The sequence below is a fragment of the Geotrypetes seraphini genome, chromosome 1 (assembly GCF_902459505.1).
Source record: "Geotrypetes seraphini chromosome 1, aGeoSer1.1, whole genome shotgun sequence".
NCBI lineage: Eukaryota > Metazoa > Chordata > Amphibia > Gymnophiona > Dermophiidae > Geotrypetes > Geotrypetes seraphini.
In genome coordinates, this window is record NC_047084.1 from 357756674 (window position 1) to 357783156 (window position 26483).

The following is a 26483-nucleotide window of genomic DNA, read 5'->3' on the forward strand; positions in this document are numbered from 1 at the left end:
TCTTGCACAATCTTTAATATTTCGCTCTTGTTCATTAGTGAGCCGTCTGAGCCTGCATTTCATTCACCAGCTTATTGAAGTTGGGTGAATATTGTATGAGGGCCAGTCTCAGGGAATCCTGGAGATGTTCATCTGTCATGTTAGAATGATGTGTACTCTTTGTCATTTTCTGATGGGAAAATGCAGATTCACACAAATAAGTTGAACTGAAACAGGAGTGTACAGCTTCACTGCATCTTCTCCAGTTGGGAAATTTGTTTCTAGGCACTAGCTTCCAAAACAATTCTTGCTCAGCATGGGTCTTGAGAAAAATGTAATTTTTAAGGGTTAATATTTCATTTTCAGGAGATGGCTTGTTCAATGAGTAATTTTTACTGATAGCAGCTGCAGTTTCTTTAATGTCCACATCTACGTTCAATGGGTATGACAAGTACTCTACAATTTTTGGGAAGTCACAGAATCTACTTTTGAATTCATGGATAACAGAACAGATTTCTGTCACATACTTCTCATTCTGAAAAACAAAGTTTGGATATTATCCCAGATGGTCCTGCGTATTAGGAAAATGATCAAAAGTGTTGTTTGCAAGGTCAGTCATCAGTGGCTCAAATTTGCTCTTGTAGGATGAAACTGTACTCATCGTCTTGCCAATGCATTTGTTTTTACCTTGTAGTTCAAGGTTCATATCATTTAGTTCGCCTGTAAAGTCAGCGAGAAATGCCAGATCACATAACCACTCCTCATCTTCCAACTCTGCTTGGTCATCTCCCCTCTCCTTCAAAAAACTTCTTAATTCATTCAGCAAATCATGAAATCTTTGTAGAAATTTGTGTCTATTTAGCCACCTTACATCTGTGTGCAAAATGATTTCTGTTGCCCTTTCATCAAAAGTAAGATTGAAAAGCCATCTTTAAAGTGATCTTCCACGAACTGAATTTATAATTTTGAAAGTGATGTCCATGACAGTCTTTGTATTGAGTCTCTTGCTTGCCAAAACTTGCTGGTGAATGATGCAGTGGTAAGTAAGGAAATCTAGGAAGTCATCATGCTGTCTACAGAGGGCTATGAAACCCTTAACCTCACCTGTCATTGCTTTTGCTCCATCAGTAGTGATGGAAACAAGTCTGTGCAATGGAAGATTTCATTTTGTCACAAAAGAATGGAAAGAACTGAATATTTCCTAACTGGTAGTTCTCCCTTTTAAAGAAATCTTTCCAAGTAGTTCTTCTTTAACACTGAAGTCTTCAAAAACCATCCAGATAAAAGACGAGTAACTGGGCTATGTCTCTTATGTCTATGGATTCATCCAGTTGGAGTGAGAAAGCAACACAATTTGAAACATCCTCCAACAATTGTTCAGTTGTGTCTCCACACATCTTTTCTATTCGCTGCACAACAGTGTTTCTTGACAATTGTACATCTTGAATAGCAGCTATGATCTCTTTCTTATTTTTAAATCCTTCAAAAAGATTGTCAGCTGCTTCAAGAAAACAATCTTTTACATATTCCCCTTCAGTGAAAGGTCAGCATTTCTTTGCGATCAGGTTGCTGACCTTGAAGGATGCTATTGTTGCATTGACCGAATGTGGCCTTGGCTTCACCATCAACTGTTGCTGAGTAGCTAATTTTGATTTAAGTTCTTTGAGCTTCAGTTTATGAATTTCACTTTTGGGTGGAAAATCAGCATCAAATTTTTTGCTATGCAGAGCCTTATAATGACGTTCCAGATTACCCTTTTTGGGCAAGGATACTGGGGCGTTACAAATTAGACAACAACATTTGTCTTTCACCATGATGAATAATTAGTCCATTTCCCAGGCTTAAGAGCGATAAATCCCCGAGACCGGATGGCATCCATCCAAAGGCATCCATCCAAAGGTCATCAAGGAACTGAAAGGGACCATAGCTGAACTCCTTCAACTAATAGCCAATCTGTCGATCAAATCAGGAAAGATTCCGGAAGACTGGAAGGTGGTGAATGTTACGCCGATCTTCAAGAAAGCTTTGAGGAGAGTTCCGGGAAACTAAAGACCTGTGAGTCTGACCTCGGTACCGGGAAAGATGGTAGAGTCACTGATAAAGGACAGCATTATTGATCACCTTGACGGACACGGGCTGATGAGGACCAGTTAGCACGGTTTTAGCAAAGGCAGATCGTGTTTGACAAACTTGCTGCACTTCTTTGAGAGAGTAAACAGACAAATAGACAAGTGCAATCTGGTCGACATTGTATATCTGGATTTTGAGAAGGCGTTCGACAAGGTTCCGCCTTCTCAAACGACTACTTCTGAAAATTGCGAGCCATGGAATCGAGGGTGAAATACTCACGTGGATTAAAAACTGGCTGGAGCATAGGAAACAGAGAGTGGGGGGTAAATGGACAATACTCGGACTGGAAGAGGGTTACCCGTGGGGTGCTTCAGGGCTCAGTGCTTGGACCTGTGCTCTTTAACATCTTTATAAATGATCTGGACATAAATATGACAAGTGAGGTGATTAAATTTGCAGACCACACAAAATTATTCAGAATAGTGAAGATGCAGGGGGATTGCGAAGATCTGTAACGTGACATAATCAGGCTCGAGGAATGGGCATCGACATGGCAGATGAGGTTCAACGTGGATAAGTGTAAAGTGATGCATGTCGGTAACAAAAATCTCATGCACGAATACAGGATGTCCGGGGCAGTACTTGGAGAGACCTCCCAGGAAAGGGACTTGGGAGTTCTGATCGACAAGTCGATGAAGCCGTCCACACAATGTGCGGAGGCAGCAAAAAGGGCAAACAGAATGCTAGGAATGATAAAGAAGGGGATCACGAACAAATCAGAGAAAGGTATTCATGCCGCTGTACCGGGCCTTGGTGCGCCTTCACCTGGAGTACTGCGTCCAGCACTGGTCACCGTACATGAAGAAGGACACGGTACTACTCGAAAGGGTCCAGAGAAGAGCGACTAAGATGGTTAAGGGGTTGGAGGAGCTGCCGTACAGCGAAAGATTAGAGAAACTGAGCCTCTTCTCCCTCGAACAGAGGAGATTGAGAGGGGACATAATCGAAACATTCAAGGTACTGAAGGGGATAGACTTAGTAGATAAGGACAGGTTGTTCACCCTCTCCAAGGTAGGGAGAACGAGAGGGCACTCTCTAAAGTTGAAAGGGGATCGATTCCGTACAAAAGTAAGGAAGTTCTTCTTCACCCAGAGAATGGTAGAAAGCTGGAATGCTCTTCTGGAGGCTGATATAGGGGAAAACACCCTCCAGGGATTCAAGACAAAGTTAGACAAGTTTCTGCTGAACAAGAACGTGCGCTGTTAGGGCTAATCTCGGTTAGGGTGCTGGTCTTTGACCAGAGGGCCGTCGCGTGAGTGGACTGCTGGGCATGATGGACCACTGGCCTGACCCAACAGCGGCAATTCTTATGTTCTTATGTTTTGCTCTTCTTTGGAACACTCATCTTCGTTATACTGGAGTGGCTGGATGTAAGAAGGCCAGATCTGCTAAGTTAGTATAAACACTGGCTGAATCTGATCCAAAACTGTCACTGTCCCAAAGTATTAAAGATCAACAGGAACTGAAGGCCTCTGGATGATGTGCAATACAAGGACTGGAGATGCCAAAACCACACATGCAGTTCTAAAAGTAAAAATAAGAATTCATCATACTGGAACCAATAATCAAATACCACCAAATAATCATCAAAAAACCCTCAAATACCTGTCCAACGAACCAGATAAAATCAAATACCACTAAACAAGTTCAAATACCACCACACGCGATTTAATAAATTCTGCACACAGAGTAGAATCAACGCAAAGGCAAGGCGAAATAAAATTGCAGTGTAGAATCAACGCAAAGGCTAAGCAAAATAAAATTGCAGAGGCAAGCAAAAGTCTGAGTTTTTTTAAACCATTTGAAGGCAAGGCATAGGCAGGTTAGAACAAAATTGGAAAAGCCCGCCAAAATCACCAAATTCTTAACACTTTGTTGTGTCTGCCAGAAAACGTTTAATGAAAGCGAACTATAAAGCAACCACCGACCAGCACACGACACAACTAATACGTTAAATGTATTCAGTTAAAGCCCAGGTGAATGAACCGAGTTTAATTGTGGTCTTTGAAGAGACGGTTTTAAAAATATTTTCGGGTCAGAGTGAGACATTTCTGTAGCGTATAAAGTTTCATAAAATAATTTAAAGTGTTGAATGATTAGTTTGGGGTCCGTATGTTTGGTGCCTTTTTCATCTAAAATAGCATAAATATAGGATTTCTCCTCACGCATCTTTAAATATTGAGCTAATAAATGTCCACTTCTATTGTTTGAACTATGATAAGACGCAGATTGCATGAATAATGTATTCCCAGCCTGAGTACTTAATGTTAAATTATATTTTAATCTTCTTTCTCTTAGTTGTTGTAACAACTGCATATTTGTTGGATTCAATTGGTGCGAGATCTCAAGTTTTCTAATCTCAGATGTTTGATCAATAAGGGATTTTTGGGTGCTTTTTTTTATTCTTGCTTGATATGCAATTTCTGAGACTTGGTTCACGGACTCTCATGGGTGGGATATGGCTATACCAGGTTACAACTTGCTTCGTCAAGACAGAGAGGGAAAGGTAGGGGGAGGGGTAGCACTATACACCAGAGAAGGCATCAAACTTACGAGAATCACAGATGTCAGGTACACCGGGGAATCCCTCTGGGTTAACCTAGCCAGAGGCAACGAAAAATCCCTATACCTTGGTGTAATATACAGACCTCCAAGACAGTTGGAAGACAAAGACACAGAACTAATCAAGGACATTGAGAATATCACTTTACGGGGGGATACGGTACTACTAGGGGACTTCAATATGCCCGATGCAGACTGGAACACACTTTCAGCATCTACTAGCGGAAGTAAAAGGCTATTGTCCTCCATAAGGGGAGCACAACTCAAACAATTGGTATTGGAGCCTACCAGGGCCCAGGCGATACTGGATCTGGTACTCACCAGCGGAGAAAGTGTCTCGGAGGTATCAGTGGGCGACAAGCTAGCCTCCAGCGACCACAACATGATATGGTTTGACCTCAAGAAAGGGTTCAATAGATCTAACACGACAACAAAAGTTCTCAGCTTTCGAGGTACTGACTTTAAAGGCATGGGGGATTTTGTCCATCAAGCACTGCGTCACAAAGCAGTGACCAACGATGTGGAGGCTATGTGGTCAACCTTGAAATCAACCCTACACGCAGCAACAGACCGGTACATAAAATCCGTGAGTAAACGGCGAATTAAAAACAGACCTCAATGGTTCACCTCAGAGATATCTGACCTCGTTAAAGACAAGAAACGAGCATTCATTCACTACAAATGCACGAAGGGTAAAGAGGCTAAAATAAAATATATGACTAAGTCGTCAGCAGTCAAACTGGCAGTCAAAGAAGCCAAGCTCCGAGTAGAAGAAAACTTAGCGAATAACATTAAAAAGGGGGACAAATCTTTCTTCAGGTATATTAGTGATAGAAAAAGAAACACAGATGGAATAGTACGCCTCAGAAAACCTGACGGAAAATATGCAGAATCGAACACAGATAAAGCCGAACTACTAAATAAGTACTTCTGCTCAGTCTTCACCTGCGAGGCGCCAGGGTCAGGTCCAAAGTTAAAGGTGAAGCATAACTCGAGAGACCCATTTCAGAACCACGAGTTTACACCCAGTGACGTCTACGACGAACTATCGAAACTCAAGGTGAACAAAGCCATGGGACCGGACAATCTGCACCCAAGGGTGCTCAGAGAGCTATGTGACATTCTGGCGGAACCGTTAGCCGTACTCTTCAATCTCTCTCTCAGTACGGGAAAAGTCCCATTGGACTGGAAAACAGCTAACGTCGTTCCTCTGCACAAAAAGGGTTGCAAGGCAGAAGCTGCAAATTACAGACCGGTGAGTCTCACTTCGATTGTGAGTAAGCTCATGGAAACACTAGTCAAACACAAACTAGACACGATCCTTGATAAGGAGAACCTACGCAACCCCCACCAACACGGTTTCACCAAGGGTAAGTCATGCCAATCCAATCTTATCAGCTTCTTTGACTGGGTAACTAGGAAGCTGGACCTGGGAGAGTCCCTAGACGTCGTGTACTTAGACTTCAGCAAAGCTTTTGACAGCGTCCCCCACCGTAGATTACTGAGCAAGATGAAATCAATGGGATTGGGTGATACACTGACTGCATGGGTCAGCGACTGGCTAAGCGGGAGACTTCAGAGGGTGTTAGTTAACGGTACCCTCTCTGAAACGTCGAGGGTGACCAGTGGAGTGCCGCAGGGATCAGTCTTGGGCCCGATCCTTTTCAACATATTTATAGGAGACATGACTCAGGGGCTTCAAGGTAAAATAGCATTATTCGCCGACGATGCTAAATTATGTAACACTGTGAGTGACACCGCAAGTAAAAATGATTTGTCCGACAGCATGAGGCAGGACCTGCTTTTACTGGAACATTGGTCCACAACCTGGCAGCTGGGCTTTAATGCGAAAAAATGCAAGGTCATGCACCTTGGTAACAATAATCCGTGTAAGACATACACACTGAATGGTGAAACCTTGTCCAGGACTACAGCAGAGCGGGATTTGGGGGTAATCATTAGTGGAGACATGAAATCAGCCAATCAAGTAGAGAAGGCTTCATCTAAGGCTAGACAGATGCTGGGATGTATCCGTAGAGGCTTTGTTAGCCGGAAGCCAGAGGTCATTATGCCGCTGTACAGAAGCATGGTGAGACCTCATCTGGAATACTGTGTGCAATTCTGGAGACCGCACTACCGTAAGGATGTGCTGAGAGTTGAGTCGGTTCAGCGAATGGCCACCAGGATGATCCTGGGGCTCAAGGATGTCTCGTATGAAGACAGGCTGCACAAGTTGCGGCTATACTCTCTCGAGGAACGTAGGGAGAGGGGAGATATGATAGAGACGTTTAAGTACATCACTGGTCGAATAGAGGTGGAAGACAACATTTTCCTTCTAAAAGGGCCCTCGTCCACAAGGGGACATCCGTTGAAAATCAGGGGGGGGAAATTTCATGGGGATACCAGGAAGTACTTCTTCACTGAAAGAGTGGTGGACCATTGGAACGAGCTCCCGGAGCAGGTGATCATGGCCAGCAGCATACAAGATTTTAAGAATAAATGGGACGCCCACGTCGGATCCCTACGAGGGTAGCATAGAGGAGGGCAGATTGGGGACGAGTGATAGAGTGTAGATTAGGGGAGGGTTGTTGGAGTGGGCAGACTTGATGGGCTATGGCCCTTTTCTGCCGTCATTTTCTATGTTTCTATGTTTCTAAACTCTAATGTATGCTTTACATGCATCCCACAATGTTACTCTATCAACTTGTACAGTATCGTTCATCTCAAAGTATTCAAGTAAAGCATTCCTTATGTGAGTAGTAAACTGCGGATCTTCTAGTAATGTATTATTAAATCTCCATGTAGATGAAGACTGTCTAGGTCACAGGTGTCAAAGTCGGTCCTCGAGGGCCGGAATCCAGTCGGGTTTTCAGGATTTCCCCAATGAATATGCATGAGATCTATGTGCATGCACTGCTTTCAATGCATATTCATTGGGGAAATCCTGAAAACCCGACTGGATTACGGCCCTCGAGGAGGGACTTTGACACCCCTGGTCTAGGTAATAGATTATCCAAGTGTATTTCTATAGCAGCATGATCTGAAATCGATATCTCATTTATCACTGCACTTAGTAAACATGGAGTTAAACATTTGCTTATGAAAAAATAATCTATTCGAGAGTAGGAATTATGGGGTGGAGAATAGAAAGAGTACTGCATCTCCATCTGATGTAAAAATCTCCAAGAATCTATTAAATTTAACTGAGACAACATATTGTGTAAGCTATGCCAGGCCTTCGTGAACAATCACTTAGAAGCTCAGATTACTGGGCACGATATTATAGCATCTCTGTCCTTGATGGCTAAGAAAAAATCCCCGGGACCAGATGGGTACACAGTTGAATTTTATTCTACATTTCAAGATATATTAGCACCTCAGTTATGCCAGCTGTTTAATTATTACTATGACACGGAGGATATTAGGGGAACTTTTACTGAAGCGTCCATAATAGTGTTACCTAAGCCAGGGAAGGATCCGTTGAAAATACAGAATTATAGACCACTATCCCTGATTAATGTAGACGCAAAAATATATGCAAAAATTTTAGCTAATAGAATTCAAAAAGTATTACCTGTATTGATAGGTAAAGAACAGAATGGTTTCATGCAAGGTAGACTTGCCAGTGATAATACCAGACTGTTCACCTCAATCATTCAAATTGCCCAGCATTCATCTCATCCCTTCCTGGCTTTGGCGTTAGATGCTGAAAAAGCATTTGACCGGGTTGAATGGGATTTTTTATTTCAAACAATGTCTTGGTTTGGGTTTTCTAATAAATTTATATCAATGGTACGGATGTTATACACTAAACCCTCTACCTCTGTTAGAATAAATGGATTAAATTCGGAATCGTTTTACCCCACACGTGGTACCCGACAAGGATGTCCATTATCCCTGTTACTATTTAACTTAGCGCTAGAGCCTTTACTCATTAGTATTCGTCAATCTCCTGAAATAATGGGTGTTAGATGTGGATCTACTGAAATAAAACTTTCTGCGTACGCAGATGATGTGTTAATCTATACTGATCCTAACTCGCTGTCAAGTTTGTTGCGATTAATAAGTTCTTATTCTCAAAACTCAGGTTACAAACTCAACACTTCTAAGACAGAATTGCTCCCACTAAATAAACATGTATTACAAAATACTATTATAGATCATAATTTTAAGTGGTCTCAAGTAAAACTTAAATATTTAGGAATACATTTTGGACCTACGATAGAGGACACTATTAAATTTGCAATGGAAGATATAATACATATGATTACTACGCTCACTGCTAGGTGGAGTCCCTTAAATCTGTCTTGGTGGGGTCGTATGGAAACGATTAAGATGATGATAGCTCCAAAAATCCTATATCCCCTAAATATGTTGCCAGTTTTATTTCCCCCATCATTCTACAAAAGAGTAGATCAATTGCTAACTAAATTTCTGTGGAATAATAAGACTCCCAGAATTGCATTAAGCAGATTAAAATTGCCCAAATGCGAGGGTGGTACTAATTTTCCTAATTTTTTGGATTACCACTATGCCTTTCGGTTGTTGGTTTATATATATATATATATATATATATATATATATATTGTGGCGCCGCCGGGCCCGTGGATACGCTCGGCTCCGGTCAACGCTCAGAACAGCCTGCGTCCTACGTGCTTCCAGAAAAGCTGGAAGTCCTGCTGGGCACACAATCCAATGAGGAAGCAAAAAGGATTCCAAACAGTCACTTTCAAAATAAAATAAAGTCCCACTTTATTGTGGCAATGCAGCTTGAACAAGGTTCAGTTCATTCTTTCCCAAAACATAAGAAAAATGGAACAAAAATCAAATCGAGTTGAAAAGCAAACAACCAACAACTCACACCTTCCTTGCAGGTGATACAGGTAAGTAGCAAGGTGTAGTCCCAATCGTTCTGCCTTTGGCAAACAGGCAGTAACAAATTGTCACACTTCCTTTATAAATAAAGCCAGTGCTGTGCCCAAGCCTAGATTGAAGCCGGCTTGGCCCCAACCAACTTAACAGTAGTTGGTGGGGGAGGGGAGTAGCAGAATCCACTAACTTTACTCTGTAAGTAACAGAATGCCACAAATGGCCCCACAATCCCAACCTAGGATATTATGTGGATTCTTCCCCCAAACTACTTCCTCAGGCACACAATCAAAAATTGAAACTTTGCTGGCTTTCAAAACAAAAACATAAACTCAAACAGTCCAGCACACTGAAACCTAACAAAAAGGTTTTCACTTCCAGGCACCTAGTAAGGAGCTCAGCACTGCTCCCTTACTTCTTACAGGTGCACAGCATTCCCCAGCAAGAAGCCTAAACGATTGCTAGCATGAGCATACAAACAGAACACAACCATCAATTAAACTTAACTTTCCTCCATAGGGCAAGCTTCTGTAATGTTGGCAGTTTCAAGGCAGTCCATGAGCTCTGGTTCTGCTAGCTGGTTAGCTTCAGGGTCAGGGGCTGGATCCACCATCTCAATGTCCTGGCAAAGTTGAGGTTCAGGAGAGCTATCCTGCCAACCTCCTTCCTGGGCTGACCCAGGGCAGATTGACTGCTTCCTCCTCAGAGCAGCCTCTAGTGCATTGAGGCGACCACGCCCTGTTCTCTGAGGGGGAGGGACAGCCTGCAGCTTCTGCCTAGCTTTCCTAGGACTTCTAATTAGCTCCTGCAGCTGGGAGTTAGCTGAGAGAGTAGGAGGATTCAGTAGCTGTTCCAGGCTGTTACCCTCATAGTCCTCTTCTCCCCAGGGATCTGTAATCTGGGATTTAAAGGGGAATGCAAAGTTTTCCCTATTCCTGGACTCTAGCCTGTCACACTGATTAGCTCTTTTAATGGCTGGGCTAGGTTTATCCAAAGCCTTACCTGGCACAAGCCGAGCTTTAGGGCTAGGGTTGTGACAATATATACCGCTTGTTTCCTTTGCTTTAAATTATCTTCTCTACCTTTATTAACACCCCGCTCGTCTTTTCCTTCCTTTATATGTACTGCGCTCAGAGCTCATGAACTCTCTCCTCTGATTTTTTTTTTATAGATTCGCTCCTCATACTTCTTTGTCTTTAGTTTCCTGTCTAACCACCATATTCCCCAATTAAATCTATTTTATTATCATTTCAATCTTTCTTTTTTATTATGTACTTTCTGTCACATAATCAACTTTCTCTCCTGTACAACATTTTCATTGTCGTTAATAATATCCTAATGTTCTAAAATGAATTATCTTCTTTCTTTCCCCTTCTTAATATATATGCAACTAGATTGATACTCTTATAATTAATTGTTCTATTAAATACATCTCTCTCTTCTTAATAGCCATGTTATTTATGCCTTTACAACTTTAATCTACATATGCACACTCGGCTGGCTGGTTTTTAGAAAAGTATTTTTTTTTTTACATTTAACTTCACATCTATTTATATTCCACAGCCTTTTTTTCTACACCTAACTCAACTACTTGCAATGGGTTTTATTTCCTTTCATTTATTAGTTTTATGTCCTAGTGTCCCTTGTTGAATGACTGCCTGATGACTTCTATTTATCAACTTACTATACCCTGTGTACTACTTTTTTGTGTCCCTGCGACTATTATATTATAATATAATATTACCTATTATTGCCTAGACTGTTACAATCAATTGCACTTTCCTCAGCTCTTTATCTAGTTGTTTTTTTTGTTTTTTTTATTTCAAACACCACTAATGAATTGATTACATGTTCTCAGAATTAATTGTTCCGCTTATCTCTATCTGTATCCAAATTCCATAATCAGACTTATGATTTAAATTTAAATATAAATTTGGTGTTATGAGTCTTAGTTCTCTTTGTGCTGTAGAATCAATCCATATCAAATGAAATATATTTGCTTATGTATCCTTACTACCAACTAAAGCTGTTATATATATATATGGACTTTATACCTTAATGAATTTCCATGTTTAATACATTGCATATGAACCTTTTCCTTTTTTATATTTATTTCTTCGTGATAAATATCAATTGTGTTGTGCTTTTTTCTTTTATCCTAATGCACTTTTTATACTTAGGAGTTATGATCTTTATCATTTTAACTTCCTTGCGTTGATTATGTACAAAACTTATGCATTTATTTCTTCTGTATTTATGGCTTCCCCAAATTATATGATACAAATTGGAGGATTTTCTTTCCTGTCCTTCAGGTGTCTCTTGTTTACTTGCTTTTCCCCCATGGTCTCAATTTCTTCCATATGGCTGAGCTTCTTTTAGCTCTTCATGCCTTCTTTGTATTTTTTCCCTCAGAGGTCCTTCTTCTCTGTTCTGTTCTTTTCTTCCTCTACTCTCACGCAGTTCCTATTCTGTCCTTGTATGGATTTATCACATAATGGCCTCTAATAGGGTTAATTTTTCCATGCTTACTTTCATATCCTGGAATGGCTTGCGACATCCTATAAAAAGGAAAAAAATCTTCACTCATCTTAAAAAACTCAAGCCATCTATTGTCTTTTTACAAGAAACCCACATCTCTAATCTCTCACATTTTATAGGTACTAATGACTGGCTTATTCACGTTGCAGAAGCACCAGCCTTTGGTAGGAAACATGGAGTTGCAATTTTATCACATAAGAAATTACCTTTCCAGCTTTTAGATACAAAATGTGATACAGAAGATAGGTGGCTGATTGCTAAAGCAAATATTTACTCCCAAGAGGTGCTTCTTGTTAACATATATGCCCCTAATGTAGGTTCCCCCAATTTTTTTCTACAACTTTTTCAAGCTATTTCTGAATTTGAACCTCTACCCCTTGTTATGGCAGGTGATTTTAATCTACCCCTAGATATATGGCTTGATAGGCATTCATCCTGTTTTCTCTTCCCCTCTAAGGCAACCCACACCTTACACTCCTTACTTAAACACTATGATCTTACAGAGCCTTGGAGATTACAACATCCAGATACTAGGGAATATTCTTACTTTTTTTTCTCCACATAATAGTTACTCGAGAATTGCCTATTTTCTTATTTCTTCCTCATTAATAACCAACTTAGAACATTCAATTATCAATTCGATTGTTATTTCAGATCATGCCTCCATATCTATTGAATTGAAGTGGTCAGCCTTGACTTCTCCTAGATCTCCCCTTTGGCATCTTCCTAACCATCTATTAACAGATGAATCTGTTAAACAACGGCTTGACAAATTTATCACTGAATTCTTTCATTTCAATAACACAGATTCGATGGATCCCTTGACTATCTGGGAAGCATTTAAAGTTTCTCTCAGAAGCGAACTTATCTCATGCCATGCATACAAATTGAAACAAATTAATGTGGAACAGCAAAACATTGAACTTCAACTCAAATCCCGAGAACAGGATGATAAAGCTCTTCTTTTTTTTTTTTTAGTTCAAAAATTTTTATTGAGTTTAATAGATGAAGTACAATAAATGTTAACAAGGCAAGAAACATGCATGCCGTACGAATGCAAAGATTCACAAAATATTATCTATATAATGTAATACAGCAGGCAGACCTATGCCTATCTATAAGGAGGAAAGTAGCAGCACGACATGCAGCCAAAAGTACATGTAATATCCAAAAACACAGAGCACAGAGAGACACCGGAGCCATACACCTATAGGAACACTGGGAGTGAGCCATAAAGTAAGAGCCAGGTTTAGATGATGATATCCATGTTTCAGCACATGAACTGAATGTCGTCAGCCTGTGTTGCAATAGGAGTTAACCGGACTCCATATTTTAGTGTAGGAACTCATGGCCTTATGTTTTTCTGCAATAACACTTTCATATTTTACTGTAAGGCGTATTCCACCATGTGTTGTAATTCACCTTAGACATGTCTTTCCAGCAATGTAATATATTTTTAAGGGCTAGAAATATCAATATGTTGAGCAGTCGCGCATTGTGATCAGGCAGTGCATGCGGGAGGCCATGATGACCTAGTACAATAATACGCAAACTTAGAGGTTCTGAAATGTTTAAGATTTTAGAAATAGTTTCCCATACTTTATTCCAATAACCTACTAAGTGTGCACAATCATAGATCATATGCGTTAAGGTGCCCTCCTGCAAATTACAAGACCAACACATGGGAGAAAGACCGGTTGAGATTTTTGCTACATTAATTGGGGTCCAGTGAGTTCTATGCAACAGAAAGAACATAGATTGAAGAATGCTGGCAGATCGAGAGGATTTAAACAAATTTTTCCAGACAGCCTGCCAAGTTTCATCCTCTAATACTAGTCCCAAGTCTCCATACCATGCATTCATCACCTTTGACAGGGAATAAATCGAAGACTTTCTCAATAGGATATACCATCTCGAGGCGACTCCTTTTTTATTTTTATTAATTAACAATGATTGAGAAATCAATGTCGGAGTAGTTCCAAATTTCCTCACATCCGGATAAAGAGCGGTCAAGCAGTGTCTCAGCTGTATCCAACGGTATTGTTGATGAGAGGGCAAGTGGTAACGAGTGTGAAGGTCTTCAAAGGACATCCATTGGGAGTTCTTTATTAAATCTTGAAGAGACCAAATGCCACAATTCTGCCATAACTTCCAATCAACATGGATTTACTAAGGGGAGATCGTGCCAATCCAACCTGATCGGCTTCTTTGACTGGGTGACGAGGAAGCTGGATGTTGGTGAGTCCCTGGACATCGTCTACCTGGATTTCAGCAAAGCATTTGATAGCGTGCCACACCGCAGGTTGCTGAACAAGATGAGTTCTTTAGGTTTGGGCGACACTTTAACCAAATGGGTTGGGAACTGGCTTGAAGGTAGGCTTCAGAGGGTGATGGTGAATGGCACTCCCTCCGAGATGTCGGAGGTGATAAGTGGAGTGCCACAGGGCTCCGTCCTGGGCCCGATCTTGTTCAACATCTATATAAGAGACCTGACAGAAGGGCTTCGAGGTAAAATAACATTGTTTGCCGATGATGCCAAACTGTGCAATGTAGTGAGCAAAAGCACAACAGACAAAAAAGCAATGGCAGACGATATGGTGCATGACTGGAGCACTGGTCTAGGTCCTGGCAACTCAGTTTCAATGCCAAAAAATGCAAAGTCATGCACCTGGGAAGCCAGAATCCATGCAAGATCTACACCCTAAATGGCGAGATCCTGACAAGAACTGTAGCAGAAAGAGACTTGGGAGTGATTGTCAGGGAAGACATGAAGTCGGCAAACCAAGTGGAGCAAGCTTCATCCAAAGCAAGGCAAATCATAGGTTGCATACGCAGGAGTTTCATCAGCCGTAAACCTGAAGTCATTATGCCACTGTATAGATCCATGGTGAGACCGCACCTGGAGTACTGTGTGCAATTCTGGAGGCCGCATTACCGCAAGGATGTGCTGAGACTGGAGTCGGTCCAGAGGATGGCCACCAGGATGGTCTCGGGACTCAGGGAGCTCCCGTACGAGGAGCGGTTGGGGAATTTGCAGCTCTACTCACTCGAGGAGCGTCGAGAGAGGGGAGATATGATCGAGACATTCAAATATCTCACGGGCCGCATCAAGGTGGAAGAAGACATCTTCTTCTTCAAGGGTCCCGCGGCAACAAGGGGGCATTCGTGGAAAATCAGGGGCGGGAAACTGCACAGTGACACTAGGAAGTTCTTCTTCACTGAAAGGGTGGTTGATCGCTGGAATAGTCTTCCACTTCGGGTTATTGAGGCCACCAGTGTGGCGGATTTTAAGGCCAGATGGGATAGGCATGTGGGATCTATCCGCAAAGATAGATAGCGAGGATCACTGGAGTGGGCAGACTTGATGGGCCGTGGCCCTTTTCTGCCGTCTATTTCTATTTCTAAGTGATCTGTCCTGTATCTTGATATGATCGTTATGCCACAGCAAAATACGACGGGATTCATGCCATTTAATTTCAAACAAGTTGTCGTAGGCTTTAAGCACTTCGTGAGTGGAATAGAAAATGGGTTGTTGTTTATCCTTCGTCCGTAGAGGGATAGATAGAGTGTAGGCTAGGCGAGTTGGATCATACAGACATTTTTCCAGTTGTAACCAGATGGGAGAATTAGGATTGGAATCAGAATCCAACCACAATGATCCATGTCACATGATGAAAGCTTGGTTGTAGTGCAAAAAGTCAGGAAAATTTACTCCCCCATCTCTTTAGGTTGCTTCAATTTATGTAGGGCAATTTTAGGTTGTTTATTTTGCCATAAGAATGCACTCAAGGAACTTTCAATGTTATGGTATGTACGTCGTTTGAACAGGAATGGAACCATGCTCAGTATATAATTTATTTTAGGAAGTAGCATCATTTTAATGGTATCCAGTCAGCCCCACCAGGTCAACTTGAGAGGTGACCATTTCCGAATGGAGTCTTTGATGGTATTTAGAATATAGTCTGTGTTGTACTGCTCCATATCCTCCAGAATTGGGGCCCACATAAACACCTAGATATTTAATCTTGGTTGGGTTCCAAAGAAAACCATGCGAGTCCAATTCATGTTTGTCTTGAGCACAGTTCAATGGCATTATCTCAGATTTTGATGTATTCAATTTGTATCCAGAGACCAATGCATAGTTGTTTATCACGTTGAGGACAGATGGAATTGAATTAGGAGTTACATAAAGTATTATGTCATCAGCATATGTGGATAGTTTAACCTCCATGGTTTCAAAGCCAAATCCCTTAATGGAGTCATTTGTTCGGATAGCAGTCAACAGCAGCTCTAGAGCCAAGTTGAATAACAGTGACGAAAGCGGGCATCCTTGTCTTGTTCCTCTTGATGGTCTAAAAGAAGCAGAAAGGCATCCATTGATGCAAATCTTAGTACAGGGGGCATAGTATAAAACTTTAATCATTTGAATAAATTGTGAGGGGAAGCCAAATTTAGTAAGTGTGGCGAACAAAAAGGGCCTTTTAAGCATCTAATGATAAAGCTCTTCTACCTGAAATCTATAAACTCAAATACTCCTTTAACAAACTAGCCAGTATGGCTGCGCAACAAGATATCGTTACTACTGCCACTAAATATTACGTGGAAATGAATAAGATCAGCAAACTGCTTGCTAATTATCTTAAAAGAAAGCGAGTCAAAGTTCAGATCTCCTCTATTAAGACTCCTTCGGGATCACTTCTTTCCTCGCACTCGGATGTCTCTGCAGCTTTTCATTCATATTATACCCAACTTTATATATCAGAGAATATGAACTATCTGACCGGTTCAGATGACTTCTTAACGTCTCTACAGCCGCCCTCTCTAGACGCGGCAGATATAGAGGTATTACAATCTCAAATTAAAGCCTCGGAGATTTTATTGGCTATACAACGCCTCTCAACTGGAAAATCACCTAGGCCGGATGGCATTACAGTGGAATTTTATAAACTCTTTAAAACAAATTGTCACCGACTCTTACCATTCTATTTAACTCACTGGCCCTTCAAATAGTGTCTAAGAGTCGCTTCTTAGATGCCATTATTACAGTAATTCCAAAAAACCACACAAAGACTCAACAAATCTCAAATTATCGACCGATTTCATTACTAAATGCAGACTACAAAATCTATGCTACAGTTCTCTCTTCCAGACTTCAACATTCTATAGGCTCGCTTATTTCTACTCATCAGGTGGGTCATGCCAGGTAGACTTATCACAGATAATTCCAGGCTTTTCTTCCATCTCGCTTCTATTGCACATACTGCTAAAGTCCCATGCATAGCCCTTTCTCTTGATGCAGAAAAAGCATTTGATACTAACCCTCTGTTGTGGTTCCTTCCTATTTCTCCTACTGTAAACCGTGTCGAGCTCTACGAACGTGGAGATGATGTGGTATACAAACCTAAGGATTAGATTAGATTAGAATGGTCTCATTTGTTTAGCACAATGTCCTGGTTTGGAATCCCATCTAAATTTATAGATTACGTTAAAATATTGTATTCATCTCCCAAAGCCTCCATTATCACTAATAACATATTATTGGCCCCTTTCTCATTATTTTGTTTAATTCTTTATTTTTTTCTGTAATCTTTTATTGAAAAATTTCAATAAATTTTCAATGCCTATTATTTCCTAACTGGATATTGTTATTTTCCATACCAAAGGTATTTTCTTTGATGTTAAAGACAAATTAAAAAAAATTAAAAATAGTTCAAAGTAAACTGAGTGCATAAAAATGTTTAATAAAAATTCATGCAGAAATTAGTGTTGTAAAAGTTGATCCAAAAATCCAATTTCATGTCCATGTGCCCAATGAATAAATATGCAATTCATACATTAAATCACGGATAATATATATCCTATGCAAAGTTCATATTCCCTTATAGCAATTCATAGCACCACTCAATTTATGAAAAACTTCATCCAGGACTATTGTGCACAGAGGAATCTTGGTTGAGACCTATAAGAAATAAATACTGCATGTAGAAATTGATATCACCTTGCAAAATTCATATTCCCTTATGGCAATTCATAACGCCACTCAATATCTGAAAAAAATTCATCCAGGTCTGTTATGCACAAAGGAGTATTTAGCTGAATCCTGAAAGGAATAAATGCTGCCTGTAGAAATTGATATCACCACTTGACAGAGCTCCATTTTGCCACCTTTATCAGGAGCGGAGATTACTAAGGAACAATGCTTTAGAAAGGCGACAGAATCTAATCAAATCCATCAGCACGATCCACTAAAGCGGGAAAATAATCCATAAATTGCTTAGGAGAGTAAAGATAATAATGGCGTCTCAGGAGTTTAAGAGCGCCAAGGAGAACCCTCGAGAACAGCGCATATGACCTGACGGGATGATGTCAGAAAAATGTAATGATGAAAAGTGTCAAAAAATGAATCTAAGATGCCAGAAAAAAATTTAAAAAATGAAAATAAGAATGAAAATTAAAATCTGAATGTCAATTATCCCAAATCGGCTTTTCAAAAGATGAAATGAAAACCTCAACATGCTGATAAAGAAAAACTAACTAATAAATAAAGCATCTATCCACATTTTCATTAAGTCCCATAGGAGGATATGATTTCAGATTCTCTCGTCTAAGTAGGTAAGTATTTCTGTCACCGTTAAAACTCGTGTAGATTTGTTCCAAAACACACTATTTCAGGTGGGAAAATTATGGTGATAAGTATCATTGTGAGTCACCATTGGAGCAGTGAGTTTCCTTATTCTCAAACAACTGCGGTGTTCAATTAATCTGGTTTTGATACTGCGAGTGATGCAGCTCACATATATTAATCCACAGGGACAAGAGATAACATAAACTACAAACTTCGACTCACAGGTAGTGTGGGATCCAAGATAGTACACTTTCTTGGTGATGGGATGAACCCATTGGTTGCCTGAAAGAGACATACTACATACAGAATATTTTCCACAAGGAGAATGGTAGCCTGTGCCACGTTGATACTGAGGTTTCACTTGAAAATCAGAAGAAACTACATATTCAGAGAAATTTTTTCCCTGGGTGAAGGCAATGGATTTTCATGAAATGCCTGATGAAGTTGCAATACGTGCCAGTGAGATTTAATACTGGCAGCCACAGCAGAAGACTGAGTAGAATGAGATAACACACAAATTTGATTAGTAGAAGCTTCCTTACTGTTGCCTGCCAGCATAAGGTTACGATTTGCATGCCAAGCTCTTAGATAGGTTTTATGAATAACACTTCTAGGATAACCTCTGGCCAAAAATTTTGGTCTCTTTCTTAAATTCTTCATCTGAAGTGCAAATGCGCCTGACACGCAAGAATTGTCCAATGGAAATGGCTGCCTTCAGTCATCTGGGGTGGCAACTTGAAAAAGATAAAAAATTATTTCTCTCAGTGGATTTGTGAAGCACTTTAGTAAAAAGTTTCCCATTCTCTAATATAACACTGGTATCCAAGAATATGATGGAATGTCTGTGACTGGTCTCTGTGAATTGTAAGTAATTAGTAAGAGAGTTAAGCCAGTTGACAAAAACTTGAAGATGTTCATCAGAGTTAGTCCAAATGGAAAAAATATCATCAATAAAACGCATCTAACCCAACAACATATTGGAATTGGATGTTAGTATAGAAGAAGTCTTCTTCGAATTGGGCCATAAACAGATTGGCAATACTCAGGGCTGCTGTAGTGCCCATGGCAAATCCTTGGGACTATTGGTAAAAGGAACAATCAAATCTAAAATAGTTCCTAGTAAGAACTAAATGAGCTAGATTCATCAAAAAAGAAGTAGAAACTCTGCATGGTGGAACTCGTTGAGCCAGAGTTTTTTCAACAATGTTCAAGGCTTGGTCTTGAGGAATACTGGTTTATAAAGCCACCACATCAGTGTTAGGTGTATAAAGCCATATACATCAGTGTTAGGTAATTCCAAAGTTTGCAGCTTACAAAGAAAATCTGTAGTGTCCTTAATAAAGGATCTAGCTTTGCCCACATGTGGTTGAAGAAAATGATCCAAAGATTGAGATAACGGTTCCAAAACTGTATTTTTTTTTTAAAGGGAAACAATGGGTCTGCCCATAGGAAGTTTAAAGGATTTGTGAATTTGGGGCACTGTGTAAAAAAACAGGAATTCTGGGATAAGAAATTTGAAGAAAGCAACTTTCTGCCTTAGTAATCATCCCACTTTCTAAAGCTCCCTGGGCCAATTTACCAATCTCCAACTGAAGAGTTTTGGTAGGATCATTTTATAAAAGATCGTAATTCTGAGGATCACCTAATTGGCGGAGGACCTTTGATTCATATTGTTGTCTATTCTGAATCACTATCGAACCTCCTTTATCCGCTGGTTTAATAATAAAGTGTTGATCTTGTTGTAAAGATTGAAGAGCTTGAAATTTACCAGTCGTCATATTAATAAAAAGTTTCTTTGGATGACTGGATTCGATGGCGGCCAGATCTCTAAGGGGCAGTTCTTATTTAGACTTATGTCTGGTGCTGGTCACCTATGAGTTACTGCCCAAGCCCAAAATCCCTCGTTTATACTTGAAGGGCTCATACTGATGTCCATTATTCAAAGTAACTTTTTATTTCAAACATTCCCTCCAAGGGATTAAGAGTGTTAGCCAATTCTCAGTTGGATCTACAGCTGAGCAGAAAAGCTCTAGATAATACTAGCTTGAGGCAGAAATATATATATATATATATATATATATATATATATATATATATATATATATGCATGTAACACAATATATATATATGCTAATATCAGTAATAATATTTGAATACTAATATCAGTAATAATAAAAAAAATATGTAGTGAGAAGATCTCAGTGTGGATTGGTCAATCAAATGAACAGAAACCGTTCAATCCTTCATTCCGTGCGCGGGTTACAACCCAGCACACCACACCATCATAGAATCTTACTTTTGTTTAGTGAATCAAAATAACAATGCACATAAACACTCGTGATAAATCATACAAAATTATATAAAGTTGCAGTAACACATTAACTGACAACAAGGTAGAATAACTGCACAGTCTATCCAAAAAGCAGTAAAAAGATTTAACTTAAGTGGACGGCCTGCAAAAGCAGGAACTCCCCAAACGTATTTCACAAGGGGTCCAATTGCAGAAGCTGTACTCCAGGAAACATAGATGGTTCAACTGATTCAGTTTCGGAAATAATCCTTCTTCATGAACCTGTCCTAAATGAACTTCCAAGAGAAAATGTCCAGATTAAAAATGGCAACCCTGATTACCTTTCTTTCAACTCAATGTTAAGGAGCCAGTTCCTCTTCAAACCTTTCAACTGTCTTGACTCAGAGTGAAAGATCCCTTTCTGCCTACTGGGTCTGCAGTATCAGCACTTTACAGCCTGATTCCTGGCTCTCCATTCGTAATAACTTCCATCTCTCTGTTCCAGTGTCAACCATCATAACTTCTATGCACAACTCTCCACACAGTGATTCTACTGCTTCATGTGGATGCATTTTACCTTCTGGTGTCGCCTACAGAACTTGGCTCCAAACATATGTCCTATATCAGTCCTGGGTTACCTTTTTGATTGCTCTTTTTCTTTTCTTTTTTTTTTTTTTACTAGTATGAGAAAGAAGTAAAGCACTTCAGTATGTGTTCATCTCAAGACTTATCAGTACCTTACATGTGCCTTTGCGTACCAAACCTTTGACTCCATATCCATTGCTTTCTCAGTTCATGATGTCAAAACCTCCAATCCAACCTCCTACAGTTGTTTGGAACCTACATGTCCTCTCCACTTGATGAAGCCTCCATTTGAAACACAACTTCATCTCTCAAGAACCTCATTTAGACAATAGTTTTCTCACTTTGGATAATTTCTACACACCGAGTCAGTGAATTCTAATCTCTTATACACATTTTCTCCCGATAGAGTTGTCCTTCTCACACATTTCAACTTCCTACCAGCAGTAGTCTCAAATTTTCATCTCAACCAGTCTATAGCAATACCTGCCGCCTTTTCCAGACCACGTTCTTATCTTCAGTGAGCTGTACTCCACTTATTGGACTATAAACCTGCCTTAGCTTACTGTCTACATCATATTAAGCCTTTCAAAACTACAGCTCATCTGTTCCTATCCTTTAATCCCAACAGCCTAGAAGCTCCTGTACTCAAAAGGATAATCTCTCCACAATTAGCGGACTACATATCATCCTGCCATGCTTTGGCTGGGCTGCCACTGGAAGTCGTATTACAACACACAAAATTAGAACAATGGAAGCTTCAGTAGTTCACTCTGTTTCTCTCCCATTGAGGACATTTATGAAACAGACTCTAGGTCCCCAGTCCATATTTTCACATTCCATTTCTGTCTGGAGACTAATTACAGACAGGATAGTCGGTTCACCCAAGCCATTCTATAAAATGTATTCTCTATTTAGTCACCAACTTCCCTTCATCCCATTTGTAGTAGCTAGGGAGACCCATCTGCGAGAATATGCTGCCTGCTTGTCCTGGGATAAAGCACAGTTACTCACCTGTAACAGGTGTTATCAAGGGACAGCAGGCAGATATTCTATCAACCCTCCCTCCTCCCCTAGTTAGCTTCTTAGCTTGTATACTGAACTGATGGTCCCTCGAGCAGGCAGTAAGGCACTTGGGCATGCGTGTTATGGGCGGTCTCAAGACTTCTAATGAAGTTAAAGTGACAGTACACTTTTACACTGTCCGTACTGGGGCTCCGTGGATGGCGTCACCCATCTTTGAGAATATCTGTCTGCTGTCCCTAGATAATACCTGTTACAGGTAAGTAACTGTACTGAAGGGCATATTTTGTAAATAGGTTCCATACTGAGTAAATCATTTTTAATTTGAAGAAACAGTGTCATGTAATACGAGAAATATGTGTTTGGAAGGAGAGATCTTTAATGGTCATGCTTAAGAATGACAGAAGAACCTCAGATTGTAATTGGAACTGTATGTGTTTGAGTGATAATGCAACAGATAAACAAGGATTTTGCTTTTTCTGGATTGAGTTTAAATTTGTGATTAAGAATCCAATCAGCTATGAAGGAATAGTTAGTTATTAAAGAGAAATTGTTTCAAGACTGTCATTGGGATTGAGGCCTGCAGTTTGTAGATCAGCATACGTCATTGTGGTGAGTTCCAGTGACTGGGTAAGAGTGAACATGAACATGTTGAAAAGGGTGGGTGCTAACTTGCTTAAGGAGAATAGAGGAGCTACTTGTGGTGTCGACATATATGTTGCTGAGAGCATTTTTGGAAAATTTCATGCTAGCAACTATTTCTCTTTATGTTTAGGTTACAAATATGAAAAAATGAATGCTGATATTTCAACATAGTTGTCTTTTATTTTATTTTGTTTATTTCTATACATATCTAGGATGGGGCAGGTGGGGGGGATATGTTTTTGGTTTATCTCTTGATTAAATTGTTGGATGGGAGGGGAGGGATATTTTTCTTCTGTATTGTTATTGAAGGAATTTAAGTGCTTACGTTGACGATTAATGTCTGTGTAATTCCTGGCACTTTGTATTAGTTTTGAAAATTAATAAAGATTTTTTAAAAAACAAAAAAACTATTTCTCTTTGCTACTAATTTTCTTCAAGGAATATGTTTTCTTTCTTTTAAATATAAATAGTCTTATAAATTCTGAGAACACATGTTTTATGAAAATATACATACATTTCTTAATCCCAGTTTAGAAATTTGTTCTATTTTCAAATAGTTGCTAAGGTTGTATAGCATGACTGAATACATCATGCCTGGAACATGGCTTTCATTTCAGAATAATCAGGAGGATAGAAGAACAATTTTACCTCAAGAAGGATGTCTGAAAATTGATACATATTTGGAATGAAAAGGTTATATTTTTAGGTTTTATGTTCAGAGGGGCACTTTGATGTCACATTTGTGTAACATTTATTATTATTTTTCCATCTATATATTTATGAATAAACTAACTGGTTTCAGCCCAGCCTTAACTTGCTGGCCTTACCAATAGGGGAGATCATATCAGTTATACCTTTGAGCATGTCAGTGCAAACAGCCTCAGAAAATTACATCTAAAGATCAGTGATTAACAGACCTGAGATTCTAAAGATGTGCTAAGGTCTGGTACTTAAGATGAACACCAGCCGCAGCTAAATGCTCCAGCACAGAATTCACATACATTAAGCATCAGGCCAGACTGGATTGTTTAGCAAGAAGGTATGCTACTTGAATGGGACAAAGAAGCCAGACAGACTAATCCCATCCTACCTTTCCTTTAAGTGTTACACCTTCCTTATCAATTAAACTAACCATTGTTTCAAACAGTTTACAAATTATAAATAGAAAGATACTGGGAAATACAATAGTTTCTATTTTTAGAATAAGATTCCAACCTATAAAAGCCTCCTCTCTGCAACACCCCCCCCCCCCCCTTCTCTCTCTTTCTGGAACCTGAAGTCTGGACCATCACCCCCTCCCTTCTCTCTGGAACCTGGACCCTGGCTTACTCCTTTCTGAAGCCTGAACCAACCCCTCCCCTTCCTTCTCTCTTTCCTCTGGACTGTAATGCAGGAAAACTATCCTCTCTTTCTCTCTCACATAAACAAGCAGTCTCTGAATCCTCTCTGTATTTGTAAAGCTTATGTCTATTTCTTTCTGTATGTTTGTAATCCAGTATATGTTTGATGTATCTTTATAAATTTTGCCTTTCTGTACAATATATATTCTTTATGTAATCACTCTGGGTTGTCATTGTCAGTAATTTTACTTCCTACTGAATCTTCAACGAGAGTATCTAACCCGGGGCCTGGTGGATTGTAAGGCCGCCACATTATATCATTGGGGCTTATTTGCTTCAACTTTACCCCTCCAAAATCTTACATTTTGGATGGGGACTCATCCTTACAAATGGTAATAAACTTTTTCTTTAATGTATTCATTTTCAGAGGCCCAAATCCCAGCAAAGTACTTCAGCAGCTTCTTGTACTGCAGCCAGAACAGCAACTTCATATTTACAAAATCCTGAGAGCTTATTTGACAGAGAGGGGACTACTCCAGCCTGTACTACCAGCACCATAGAACTAGCTGATGAGCTACAAGAAGACTGATGGAATTGGAGCAGGAAACTATACCCAACTGAGATCTGGAAACAGGCATAGCTAAATGTTTTAAATTCAGGAGTGTGCCCATTCAGAAATAACTGAAGAAGTTGTCCTATATCCGATAGAACTTGACATTTTCAGGTGTACTTTTATTTGTGTCTCTTCTGTCACTATCTGCTTCCCATCCCTTCAGGGGAGTCATCATGATTTTGAAGAATTATTCCTGTTGATTTTGAGAGCTCTGATGTTTGTTCTGGAAAAAACATTAATAAGGTGGCTTTGCCAGTCTGCAAAATGGGTAACGCTGCTTTGGACAGTCTTTTCTGGTTGGGAAAGTAGTATACAAATAGCCTACAAGTAAGAAATTTATCTCTACAGTACAGCTCTTTTGATTTTAATGCAAAGTGTTATAGTTGTATATGAAAACTTTGTTAAATGTAGACATGCCAGTTTTAAATTGAAATGACCCTCAATGTTATAATTATGATGTATCAAACTTTTCTGTGTTAGCTGCATAGCGGCCCTCCCAAAAATGTTAGGAATTCCCCCAACAGAAACCACAGGTTTACAGTCAACATGTGTCAACTGCAGAACCTTAGAGCACTTTAGTAAATAAGGATCTGACTGTTGTCTCCAGACTACAGTGTTTTGAATCCTACATAAGTCTTTCTTGTAATCCTTCAGTTATTTTACTTCTTTATATTTATCTTCTATTGGTTAAACATGAAGCTTTTTGTGGTGGTAATATTTTCAGTAGCATAAACAATGTGAACAGCTATTTCTAAAAAAAAAAAAAATCAGAGAGAGAGCCACAACACATGGGTGCAGCATTCACCTATATAAGCAGCACATTTGCTAGTTATACGTGAAAGTAGATTTTATCCCAGGACAAGCAGACAGCATATTCTTACATGTGGAATGACGTCATCCACGGAGCCTGGTACGGACAATGCAAAAGTGTACTGTAATTTTAAACTTTTTGAAAGTCTTGAAGCTGCCCATACTGTACATGCGCAGGTGTTTTTCCACCCAGTGTTGACTCACAGGACCATCAGTTCTCAGTTTTCCATGAAGCTGAGACGCTGTGTTCTTTTGGAGTCGGTCCAAAAGTGCATCAAACTTGTCTTTTGTTCCTTTCCGATTGTTTTTGTTATTAATTTGCTTTATTTTCTTTTATCTACTTCCTTTGTGTAAAAATTTTCATTTTTGGACCTTCTGACCCCATCTAGCCTATTTTCAGGCTGGGAGTGTTAAGCCCTTTTCGGGTTCAAATTTATTTGCCCTCCCTAGACCATTGAGTTTTTCAGTCTTGCATAA

General features: G+C 39.7%; 1 protein-coding gene across 2 annotated transcripts in view; it reads left to right on the top strand.

Moving 5' to 3' along the window:
• The window catches only part of LOC117345659 (phosphatidate cytidylyltransferase 1), a 369244-nt gene extending 343243 nt beyond the window's left edge, over positions 1-26001 (top strand). For both annotated transcript variants that reach the window (XM_033914615.1, XM_033914625.1), the window contains one exon: positions 25011-26001. In XM_033914615.1, coding sequence (XP_033770506.1) covers positions 25011-25143 — 133 coding nt within the window. In that variant the 3' untranslated portion in view covers positions 25144-26001. The remainder of the gene's footprint in view (positions 1-25010) is intronic.
• Positions 26002-26483: the final 482 nt, after the last annotated feature.